Source organism: Sarcophilus harrisii, chromosome 2 (assembly GCF_902635505.1).
Source record: "Sarcophilus harrisii chromosome 2, mSarHar1.11, whole genome shotgun sequence".
NCBI lineage: Eukaryota > Metazoa > Chordata > Mammalia > Dasyuromorphia > Dasyuridae > Sarcophilus > Sarcophilus harrisii.
In genome coordinates, this window is record NC_045427.1 from 530,341,927 (window position 1) to 530,354,794 (window position 12,868).

The 12,868-nt window shown below is 33.2% G+C and overlaps 1 protein-coding gene across 2 annotated transcripts in view; it reads left to right on the forward strand.

Moving 5' to 3' along the window:
* The window catches only part of PCSK6 (proprotein convertase subtilisin/kexin type 6), a 241,877-nt gene that overhangs the window by 185,569 nt on the left and 43,440 nt on the right, over positions 1-12,868 (forward strand). The window contains exons 14-15 of one of the 2 annotated variants that reach the window (XM_003755590.4): positions 9,323-9,502; positions 9,638-9,676. In XM_003755590.4, the coding sequence (XP_003755638.2) occupies positions 9,323-9,502; positions 9,638-9,676 (219 nt within the window). The remainder of the gene's footprint in view (positions 1-9,322; positions 9,503-9,637; positions 9,677-12,868) is intronic. The other variant, XM_023497530.2, reaches the window with a different exon arrangement.

Sequence of the window (12,868 nt, forward strand, 5' to 3'; positions counted from 1 at the left end):
GTGCCTTTTATCATAAGCGCTACAGAGCTGCTTTGATTATTGTATTGTTGAGAATAGCTAAGTTATTCATAGTAGATCATACAATATTGCTGTTATGGTGTATAATGTTCTCCTGGTTCTGCTCATTACATTTTGTATTGATTCAAAAAGTCTTTCAATGTTTTTGTGAGGGCATCTTGCTCATCATTTCACAGAAATGATTAACAACTATATATTTCCCTTCATCCTATTTTTCCTACTTATCCTACTTTCTCTCTCCTTTTACTTTGTCCATTCTCAAGTGTTTTACTTCTGACTTTTACCTCCCCCAAAATGCTTCTCCCATCGGCTCCCCCCACTAATCTTCTCTTATTCTCCTTCCCTTCCTACTTTCCTATATGTTAAAATAAATTTCTGCACCTGAGTATGTATATTAATCCCTCTTTGAGTCAATTCTGATGAGACTAATGTGGCCCCTTCTCCTATTCCCTCATTTTCACTTCCATTGTAAAATCTCTTTCAAGCATCTTTTATGTCGAATAATTTATCCCATTCTACCTATCCCTTTCCCCTTCTCCCTGTACATTCTCTTCCTCATTCCTCAATTTTATTTTTTAGATCATATCATCACATTCAACTTAAACCTTTGCTTTCTATGAATACTTCTGCGCTAATAATGCCCTAATAATGAGAAAGGTTTTAGGAGTTATAAATATAAATTTTTCCATGTAGGAATATAAACAGTTTAACCTTATTGACTCCCTTATGCCTTTTCTTTTCTATTTATCTGTTTATATTTCTTGTATATCTTGTATTTGAAAGTCAAAATTTCTATTCAGTTGGGTTTTTTTCAATTTGAAAGTTGTTTTATAAAATGTCCATTCCTCCTCCCACCCTCACCCCCATTATATTCATAATATATATGCTGCTGGGTGAGTGATTCCTGGATCTAATGCTAGCTCCTTTGCCCTCTAGAATATCATATTCCAAGTATTCTGATTCTTTACTGTAGAAACTACTAAATTCTGTGTTATCCTATGGCTCCATGATATTTGATTGTTTCTGTTTGGCTGCTTGCAGTATTTTCTCTTTGATCTGAGAGGTCTAGAATTTAGCTATAATAGTCCTAGGAGTTTTCTTTTTCTCTTTCAGGCGAGGATCAGTGATTTCTTTTAATTTCTATTTTATCCTGGTTCTAGAATACCAGGATAGTTTTCCTTGATAATTTCTTGAAAGATGATGTCTAGGTTTTTTTTTTTTTTTTTAATCATGACTTTCAGGTAGTCTAATAATTTTTAAATTATCTCTCCTAAATCCATTTCTCAGGTCAGTTGTTTCTTCAGTGAGATATTTCACATTTTCTTCTATTTTTTTCATTCTTTTGACTTTGTTTCTTGATGACTCATAAAATAATGAACTCCTACTTGCCTGATTCTCACTTTGAAGGAATTATTTTCTTCAGTGTGCTTTTTTCTACCTTCTTTATTTGACTGATTTTACTTTTTTAAGGAGTTCTTCCCTTCAGTGAATTTTTGTATATCTTTTTCCATTTGGCCAATTCTGCTTTTCAAGACATTCTTTTCTTCATCGGGATTTTTGTTTCTCTTTTATCTTTTTGGCTTATTTTATTTTTTTAAGGTGTTGTTTTCTTCTTCCTTTATTTCATCGTATTTCATGGTTGTTTTACATGACTCTTTTCTTCCCAAATTTTCCTCAAACTCTCTTATTTGATTTTTAAAATCAATTTTTAGTTCTTCTATGTGTGTGTGAGAGGTGTGAGACAAATTCATGTTTTTCTTTGAGCCTTTTCATGTAGGAATTTTAACTTTATCTTCTTCTCAGTGTGTATTTTGATCTTCCTTGTCACCATAATAACTTTCTATAGTCAGATTTTTTTTTCTGTTGTTTGCTCATTTTCTAATCTATTTCTTGACTTTTAACTCTATGCTAAAGTGGAGCTGTCCTTCCAAATAGAGAGAGCACTATCCCAACCTTCAGGTTTTTTGTGCAGCTGTTTTCAGAAGTAGTTCTGGGGACCTATATAAAAACATACAGGGTGATATGATCTAGGAAGAGATAGGTTTACATCTGTAATGTTCATTAGTTTGTGAATGATCACAAGCACTCTTTTCAGCTCTACAACTATGAACAGAGTTCCTATCTCCTGTAGCCATACAGGACTATATGTTCTAGTACTGCTCTTTGCAGCTGGACTAAAAATTCAGGACTCCAACCCAGATACAAGTATAGGCAATGCAACAGTGTCCTACCCTCGGTGCCAGCGAAAGGACCCCTGTACATCTCCTTCTGACCCATTGTCTAGTGTTCTTACTGTCTGTGGGCTGAGAGGTTTAAAAACTACCATTGTTGTCACTGATTCAGTTGCCCTGAGGCTTTCTCCTGCTTTGCTGGGTCTGAATCTGCACTGACATGGCTTTTCTGGACTTGCCCCTCTCTCCTCCTGATATAACAGACTTTCCTGCTGATCTTCTAAGTTGTATTGTGCTAGAAGATTGTTTCACTACATCTTTTTGTAGATTCCACTGCTCTAGGATTTGTTTAAAGTCATTAAAGGTATTGGAGGGATTTAGGGGAGAATTCAGGTGAGTCCCTGACTTTACTCTGCCATCTTGGTTCCTCCCAGTCCATTTCACTTTGGAGTAGCTCTAATTATTAAACAGTTATTCTTTACTTCAAAAATAAACTTGCCCATAAGCAACATCCATTCCAAACTTCTGGTTCTGCCTTTTGGGTCCAAGAGGAACTAACCAAATCTCTCCTCCATATATGTCAACCTGTCCCAGATTTGAGGACAACCACTAAGATTATCATATCTTCTTTAAGTTTTCTCTGAGGTAAACTGATTTTCCTAAGACATGACTTCATGGCCTTTTATTCTTATTCTCTGTTCTTACTGTTGTCATCTGAATGTTCTTTAACTTATCAGTGGATTTCATAAAATGGAGAACCCAAAATGAATTAATTCTTTTAGATGTGTTCTCATCTAGGTCAAAGAATAATAGTAACAGTTCCATTGTCCTAGATATGATGGCCTTTTTAATGCAGTTTAAGATTGAATTAGATGTTTTGGCTGCCAAATTATATGTTAAGTCACATTGAGTTTTCAGTCCAACAAAATCTTGTATTCAATATATTTTACTAGCAGAATTGGTTTTGTTTGTTTTTTTTTAAAGAAAACAAGTATAAGACATGTCACTTATCCCTATTAAATTTCATTGTATTTGATTCAGCCCAGTGTTTTAAGTTGTGAAGATATTTTTGAATCATGAGTCTGTTATATGTCACCTATCCCTCCCAGCTTTGTTTTTTCTGCAAATTTAATAAGGATGTAGGCTATGCCTTTATCTAAGTCATCAGTGAACATGTTAAACAATATGGAACCAAGCATAAATGCCTGGAGACATGATTTTGTAGTGTCATTGAACCATTCATGATTATTGCTTGCATCAGACCATTCTATTAGTTCTGAACCCACCTATCATTTGGCCTAATTATTTCTCCTCTACATAAGAATATCATGAATAATTTAGTCAAATGCTTATTTAAAAATCTAGGAATCCTGTTAGAAAATGGAATGAGGTTTGCCTTTAATGTGCTCTAGAATTCTGCTAGGAACTGAAATCATGCTCACTAGACTATGATTTGCATATTGTTCCCTTTCTCTTTTTTAATCTTAGGGAATTTACTTTCCTTAGTTCAGTTCTAGTCTCCATGATTTTTCAAAATCTTAAAACAAAATCTTAACAATAACATCAACTAAATTATTTGGTGTCATAGTAAGTAGCCAAGGGACTACTTGAATTTGTCAAAGTATTTGCTTATTATGTCTTTATTTAGCTTGGCTGTCAACTCCATATTATCTATTTTTATTCTCTCTTTTCTAGTAAAATGATCATTCTCCTTGGCAGAGAAAACAGAAGCAAAATAAAAATTCAGCAGCTATGTTCTCTCTGTATTGTTACCATCATTCCCTCATGCTCAAGTTGTAATCTTATCTTTTCTCTGATCCTACCCTTCTTTTCAATACAGATTAAAACAAAACAAAACAAAACATTTTGTTGTCCTTACCTTTCTACACTAATTTTGGATCATTCTGAATTTTACTACTCCTATTGTTATTCTTTTAATCCTGTGCTATAATTTTGTATTTATCCTCCCTCACATATCTCTACTTTCATTCTACTAAACATGTTTTTAAAAGTTAAAGTTGAATGAGTTTCCTATTCATCCACAGTGGTCTCTTTTGATATCATTCCTCTTTCCTAAACATCAGAATTGATTATAAAAGTGTCTTTGTAATTTAATTTTGTAAAATCTTCCATCTCTCTTGAGCTAACTTTCCCATATAGAATTCTGGTCCATAGATTTTTTTTTTGTATGCTTGCTCTGAACTCTTTTAAATCTGCTTTGACCAAAGCTAGGAGATATATCTATACATACACATATATGCATATATAAAATATTTACATATATGTGTATATATACAAACACACACACACACACACACACACATATATATATATATATATATATATATATATATATATATATATTTGTGTATGCTTGATTTATGACCAATTTTCCTTTTCCCTATCACAAATTCTAAGATATAGTAACTACCTCCCAAGATTCTTATCATTATCACCCAACAATTAATCCCTTCTTATTGGTGAGATTATAATCAGGAATATACAATCCCATTGATGGTTCATTGACCTTTTGATGGATGAAATTACAGTTAAGGAAAGCTGAGAAATTATTCAACTGTTATGATTTTGTCAGAGCAAATGATCCAATAGGTGTCCAGATAATTGAAACCCTTAATTACTACATCATATCATATTTGTCTTTTTTCTTGAATTTTTTCCTCTCTTTTTTTTCTGTCCAGGGGTCTGTCATATATTTTTAATGATAATACCTCTTCTGTTCCCACTGAAATTTATTCAGTCTTCACCATGCTTCACCCACCTGTTTTCTGGATTTTTCCACATTGGTACATTTTCTTAATATATAGTTATCATTTCTACATTGGGGCTTTCTCCATTGTGGTTTCCATATATAATAAATGGGAATTTTGCAGAAGCTGCAGACAAAACATGAAGGCCGGCAGATAGAAAAAGTTTAGAAACTCAGAAACACAAAAAATATATACATAATATTATATGATGTCAATATAGTTTACCTTTTAATACCATAATAATTCAGACTTCTTTTCTTGTACAAAGGAAGGGCCAAAAAAATTGGATAGGGTTTTCCAGATTGAAAGAGTGCTGCATTCCTAAGTCCTGCAATGTGGAAGGGATAAATGTATATTGCTATTCACTTCCCCTTTTACCTTTTATATTTCCTTTTAATAATGCTATGGACCTCATTGGATCATGTCTTTCAGACAAGTGTAGTCAAATTTGCCTCTTTGATTTGGGTCCTCTAGTTCATCTTGTTTGATACTTACACTTTGCACATTTGTGCATAACCATTTCATCTCATAGCTTTCATTACTATCCCCTCTTGGATTTTCTCTCCTATGGCTTTCTAGATGTCTCTACTGATTTTCTTTCACTGCAATTATTAAAAGAAGCCAGGTGGAATAGCACAAGACTGTGCTGGTCAAGAAGAACTGAATTTAATTCAGCCTCAAACATTTACTAATGTGATCCCAGGCAAGTCACTCAATATCTGACTCAGTGTCCTCACCTTCAATTAAAGATAATCATATAATCTATTTTTGGATTGAATATGGTCAATATAAATATGTTAGCTATTATTTATTAATATTATATTACAACATTATATAAATATTTGCTATTATAATTGTTCTATTTGGCATTTTATTTATTTTGTGTTTATAGATAGGGAATGTTATCCCTTTCCTTTTCTTTTCAGCTTAAAATCCTTTTGCTTATATTTACAAGACTCTGGGACACTACATTACCAGCTCACATTAGGAACAGCCCATCATTGGTTAGGTATCCTGTCATTCCTACATTTTAGGAACAGAAATAGTATTAAAATCTAAATCCCATTCTCAAACAGCATTTTCTTAACCAATTGTCCATTTCCCAGTTTGTCTTTCTCTTCTGACTGCTTTGTTCCAATCAGCAGCAGTGATGAAAATACCACTTGTCCCCCTTATAGCTTTAGTTTCTTGTCCAAGATATTATACTCGTTGGCAATGCTTTCTCAATTTCTTCTTACTTTCTAAATTATTATTGTATGCATATTAATTACCAGAAGTCAATAAGAGTCATTGATTTTTACAGTCCTTGGGAAGTTTTGTTATGTCTTGAATACATGCCTCAAGAAAACAATAGACTTCTTTATTATTATGATCAAATCAACTAACAACTTTCTCACTACCCCTCAACAAGGAATCCTCAACAACCACTATTCTCTTTTCTGCCAACTTTTGTTGGATGATTACTCCCTTGATAGCACTTGTGAAGCTACCTCCTTTTTCTGTGGAAGGTAAGCAACTGGTTTTATCCCAGAAGGTCTGGCTCCTTTCAAGAAGAACTTCATTTGTTCCTTAGCCCTGGTCATTCAGTAGTTCCTTTTTTCTCTCTATTTTACTCCAATATCTTTATACAGTTCAAGATTCCCTCGTATGTCCCAATCTATTCTTTATGTTACCAACCACCCTTACTTCACTTGAAGTAACTAAGAAGACGTTATACCCTCATATCTTTATCAGATAAAAATACCTGTACAGAATCTGTCAATTAAACACAATCAACTAAAGGCAAAATTAATCAGTTTGGAAGGACTGAAATCCATTAACTGAACTGAAATTAAACACAGAAAATCTATTGAAATTACTTTTAAAAGATTCAGTTTTGCCCTGATAGTTTTAAATAAAAAAGCAAACAATTTTGGAGTCTAGGGTTCAAGAGTCTGGCCAACTCAGTGGTAAAATTTATTCTAGCCATCTAGCCCCTGAAATGGAATCACTTGAGGGAGAAAAATCTTTGTCTCCACCAATTTCACTCCCAAACCAGAGGAAAAGTATGTGCCAACTTTGAAAGATCCAGAAGACTTGGACTTCATATGAGCATCCTATCAGTCTCACTGGAAATAGATGATGGGTATGTTTGCATCAAGAACTTAAGACTAACTGGACACATAGAGAAAAGGCATTTTCAACACTCTATAAGCTAAGCAGAAAGCTACATCAGAGCTAAGGGTTCCATAAAGAGAAGAAAACTACTTCTAACAAAAGAACTGCTAGAGTTGTGTTACCATCTTTGTCTAAGTTTGAGTCTATTTTCTTTTGGACTCTGTATAGTACTTGTGGAAAACTGTATCTTTATTTTGAGAGGGAGGGATTGTACCACATCTTTTTGTATGCAAACTTAGTAAACATCCCTTTTAAAAGGTTGTCAGACTGGCTGATTAATATCAATAAATAATCATTTTTGAAAAGCACAGTAGTGTGGGTTTATGTGCTATAGTATTAGAACATTATCCCTAACCTTTCAAACCTTGAATCCTGAGAGGGGAAGTAACTTTACTCTAAGGACCCAATGTGTCAATGTAAATAAGATTTATTATAGTAGTTCCAGAGCATATGCTACATTGGTTTTCACTTTGAAACTTTTTAAAAAAAATAATAGATTCCTACTAACTTAAGAAGAAAGGCATTCTTCAAGCTCCCCCTACTATTTTTAGGAGAGAAATCTATATATGCTTTTAGAATGGTCATAATCATGACTAAAATTTAAAAATCATATATTTAATGCAAGTTTCTGTGCTCTGTAACTCCTTAAATGAGATCTTCAGTCCTTTGTCATTCTTCCTAGCAGCTCTCCTGGGGAAAACTGCTTTGTATGAGTAATTGTAAGATATTCAATTCTGGAGTTTCAATGTTTTTGCTTCATTATCTTCTTAAGTTTGTATCTTAATATCTTCACTCCCTTTCCATTTTCTATCTTATCTTCTACCTTCTCTTAAAAAATTGTCTTACTTATTTTGTTTTTTCTTTTCAAAACATATTGCTCTCTTATTTGTAGTCTTTCCAAATTTCTTTCCCCCAATTTCAATCTTTGACCTTCCTCACAATTAAAAAAAATGTCCAACTCTAACCCAGAATTCCTTCTCCTTCTATTATTTCTTCAATTTAAAACCTTCTACTTCTTTCATACAATCGTCTCTCACCATCTTCTATCTTCTCTACACCAAGTAGGCCATAAATATCATTTCCCCTAGAGAGTGCTATACTTCTGTTATCTTTAACTCCAACATTTCTCTGTATCCCGACTTATCCTGAAAGAATTTTTTACCTGTTTAACACAAGAAAATATGTTTTTATCAACATTTATCTTTATTCTCTATTTCCACCAAGTAACTTTGTTTTGTAATCTTCCAGAAAGTTTACAGGTTGGTTTGTTTTTTGTTTTTGTTTTTCAGATTGAATCAAATCAGAAAATCTCCTGGGGTTGATGCTTTTTAATGTCTTGTTTATTTTGTGGCAATAGTACTACTTTGGGTAATAGTCTTGCAAAAAAAAATGTGTATATCCAAACCACAGAACTAAACCCTGAACCCTGGGGAGGTTTCCTTTGTTTATCACACTGAAACCATGGCTGAAAATAAGAATCTAATTTTAGTGATGTCTTAGGACCAACTTATTTTACTCAAGTGTTTTGGGAAACATTTACAAAGTATAGAAATGCATTTGTCTCAAATTATAGTTTATAAAACCCCATGATTCTCTTTGTATAGTTATTATACTACTAACTTAATCACAGTTTATCATTCAAAAGTTAAAACATTGAGATTTTTTCTTAGCTATTTTGAAATGTACCTTTAATTTGCTCCTAAGGAATAGAGAACAAATGAAGATTCATGACAAATGAGTAGAAATTAATTCTGGTGAATGCTTTTGTGTGCAACATTTCTCCCTTTAATGTGTTTTTATTTCAAACCTATATTTCTTGGAAATGACTAATGGCCAGTGTTGAGATGCACAAAAAAGAATTCAGAAAATCACATACTTTTAAATTATTTTGTTCACATATATTTTTTTTAACCTATTCTATCTGTTGAGAAGTTCAGTACCCCAGCCTTTATAGCAGTTTCAATGCAGTAGGTTCAGATTTGAGGAGCTGTTATTCACATTGACTGTTCTGAGAGAAAGTGATAATGTAGAACAACTTACATTGTCCTTTATTGTTATTATTATAAATGCTTTAAGGCTTATGAAGGACTTGTGTGACCAGTTAGAAAGCAAGCTGAAATTTAAAGAAAATGAGTAATGTTGCAGCCACAGGTTAGCTGAATGCTTCCTGGTTGTATGTACATGATTTTTTTTTCTTCTATTTTTCAGGGAAATTGAAAGAATGGAGCCTTATTTTATACGGGACAGCTGAGCACCCTTACAATACATTTAGTTCTCATCAATCTCGGTCAAGGATGCTGGAGATTTCAACATCAGAGCTTGAACCATCCAAAGCTGCTTTTTTTCATAAACAAGTGGAGGCCACAGAAGATGATGAAGATTATACAGGTGAAGACTTAAGGAGGAGATCCATTTTAAATGACTGTAGCTTAAAATGTGGGAACTCCTATCAAAGGGTGGGTGGTGTAATGTTGCCTTCTTTTTTCTTGGAAATAATAATAATGATAATTTGCACTTATACAGCTCCTTCCATCCAAGGCTCTCCTAATATTTTACAGACAAGTAAGTATTCTACAAACAAGTAAGTACTTTCCAACTTTTCCCAAAAGGGGAAACTGAGATATGACAGCCCTATATCTTATTCATTGTTATTCACTTTCCTAACAAGGATCCTATTTTCATTTTTAACTTTAGCAATTTCTTTTTATGAGCATTTCTTAATGCTCATTAGTACCTTTCCTTTGAGATAACCATCAACTGTCTATGTAAATTGTATATATTTAGTTATTTCCATATCTCTCCCATTAGAATAAGAGTTCTCTGCAGACAGGAATTGTGTTTGGGTCTCATTGTATCCACAGCTCTTAGCCTTGTGCCTGGCACAGAGGAAGCACATAATAAATGCTTATTGATTGACTTTCATTTTCAAAAAGAAATCAATCCTTACAGCCTCAATGGGTACATATATATGATTTGAACTCATTTCCCATAAGAAAGTTTTTGTTAAGAAAGTAGAATAATGAAAGGAGTAAGATTTTATTGGATTCAGCCATAGCATCACAGAAGGGCCAATAAAAGATTGATTGTGGGCCCTGGAAAGATCATGTCAACAGATATTGATGCTATACGAGGAAAGACTTATAAACATTTTTATATGTTATAGAATGTTATAGATGTTATAGAAAATGATTTCAGCTGATACTTTGTTCTGTAGCCATACTAGTAAAAATATTTTCAGCACTGTTTAGATTTGATCGCATCCCTGACTTTAAACTGCTGTGTTGGTGCCAGAGCTAATAAGTTTGGAGGTCAGATATATAACTATTATATGAGAGGAAGAGAGAATTCACACTTTGATATGGAGCTTTCAATTTTTTATATTTAATCACAGTCTTAGGTCTAGTGATAGTAGATAAGTAATGGAAACGATGCATTAAAATCTTGAGCAATAATTTTTCATTTAATAGAATTAATTATATGCCCTCTGCCTTTGAGACTTCACCAAAGTGAGAAACTGGGTCACTCTAATTTTGTAGATTTTCCTTAGATAAATATTATGAATACTTGATAAATTATGAAATATACTCAAGCATATTGATATTTAAATTATGTAATATCTTTCTGAAAAATAACAAAATGGAGAATTCAAAACTCTGTTAATGATTCATTTAACTTATTCTGGCTTCAACTGGTAGCCATCAAGTATAATTTACTGTTGGCTCAATTTTAAAGTTTCACCTACTCTTCCTTTAAAACAGCTTTGCATTATGAATGCCCTGATCTACTATGGGTTTCTTTCTCTGAGATTCATAAGTTGTGGCAAGAATATATAATTACTAATGAGTGCTTCCCTTTCCAAAAATAATTGTTTCTGAATTTGGCTTTTATACACTATATGTGCGTTATGATATTATCCTTGAGAATTGCTATCTTGGAACTGGCTTTTAGTGAGATACTAATAGTTCTTCATGCCTTTGATTGGGGACCAATACAATTCTATTACATTCACAGATCCCACTTCCTACTGTTGTGATAAAGTTTGAATGCAGTTTTCAAAAAAATCTTATTTTTGTTGTGTGAAGGTAGAGAACATCTTTGTAAATTATCTCAACTCTCTAATTTAAGTAGTTTACCTTTGTATAAAGGATAAAAACAAAGTCTATTTACAGAATGATAAAGAACTACCAAAATGCTTCTTGATATAAGCTACCTCATATGGCCCAGAAAAATAGGAGAAATGGATGTTAACCAGTCAGCAATATTATTAAGATGCTATAGTGTAGGAGCACTGTAAGTAGATATTAGGAGAAGTTACAAGGAAAAAGTGGATTTTTGAGAAACTTTCAAATTAATCAGGGAAAGAAAATAAACATAAGTAAATACAAACTAGATCACAAATGGCAAATGGCTTTACACACTCAAATTATAGAAACTAGACAAAGAAAAATAAACAAATACTTAAAGATTGGTAACCTATTGGGAAGGGGTGGGTAACCAGATCCAGGTGTTTTTTGCATTAGAAGACTTTGTGAGGGAGGTGAATCTTTAATATTTAAAATCTGAGGTGTTTTCATTCAGTGAATAAAGCCTTGCTCTATGTTGGCTAACAAACATTTGTCAAACATCCTCAGGCTCCAGAGATGATTTTTGTTTTTATCTGAGCTATCCACTTTGGTTATTTAAGCTAAAATCATTAGGATAACTCATAAACTTTTCTTCTTTCCAATGTATACTACAAAAGTAGACAGAATTTTTAAGACCCCTCTATGTGACCTTGTCCCTCAACCTTCCTTCTCTTTTATACCTTAAAATATGCTCTTTGACCCCCATGTAATAGACATTTCATTTGTAGGTATTAGAGAATTTCAAGGGATTATCCCTTGCTTCTAGCTCCCTTCCTCTTTCATTCCCTCCCAACCCTCTGTCCCAGTTAAGATAGAGGAAAGAGGTCATTTTTATCAGACACAGTTATTCCTTTAGCATTGTACATGAGTTTCATAGAGAAACAGGCCGAGAATATGACTGTTTCTCATTTCTGTCAATACTGCTGCAGCAGTGATAGTCTATGATGCTGAAAAATGTAGACAAATGGCCAAAGAATGCATAGAATGAGCTCAGTAATCTAAGCAAATGTGTTTTCCAATCCACCCACAAACTGGAAACAATTGCACAATGAAAGAGGGATTTGAATTAAAGGCATTTTCAAACGATAACACCACAAATTGGCTCAAAGTGATATTGAACAAGTAAAGAATAAAATCTCTTATAGTGGGTGAAATTAGAATCAGTCCCTAAGCAATCTGAAACTGCATAAACGTTAAGGGGGAAGAAAAGTTTAAAAAAAAAAAAAAAGCATTGGAAATCTCATGGAGAACCAAAGATAATGTAAAATATTTACCTGTCTGAACTAGAAATCTTGATAGTAAAGACAGAGAGAAGAGGGAAGGGGAAGGAGCATGAGCAGGAGATGGGAAAAATAGTAACATATAGTTTTCTCCAGGGACAAAAATGTTATAAAGAGAAAAATGGATTAGGATGGGAATTTAGGAAGGAAAGAACTCACAGTGGAGAATTTGGAAAATCAACAATGTTAAACCTTGAGGGAAAGAGAAAATATACATATGTAACACATCAAGATCTGGAAACTTTTTTAAAGATGATGTAAAAAATAAGGACTTTGTTTTCCAAGGCAAAATGGTTCATTATTGGCTGGATAAAATGGGGACATTTTTCTTTCCTCACATTCCCTTGGGA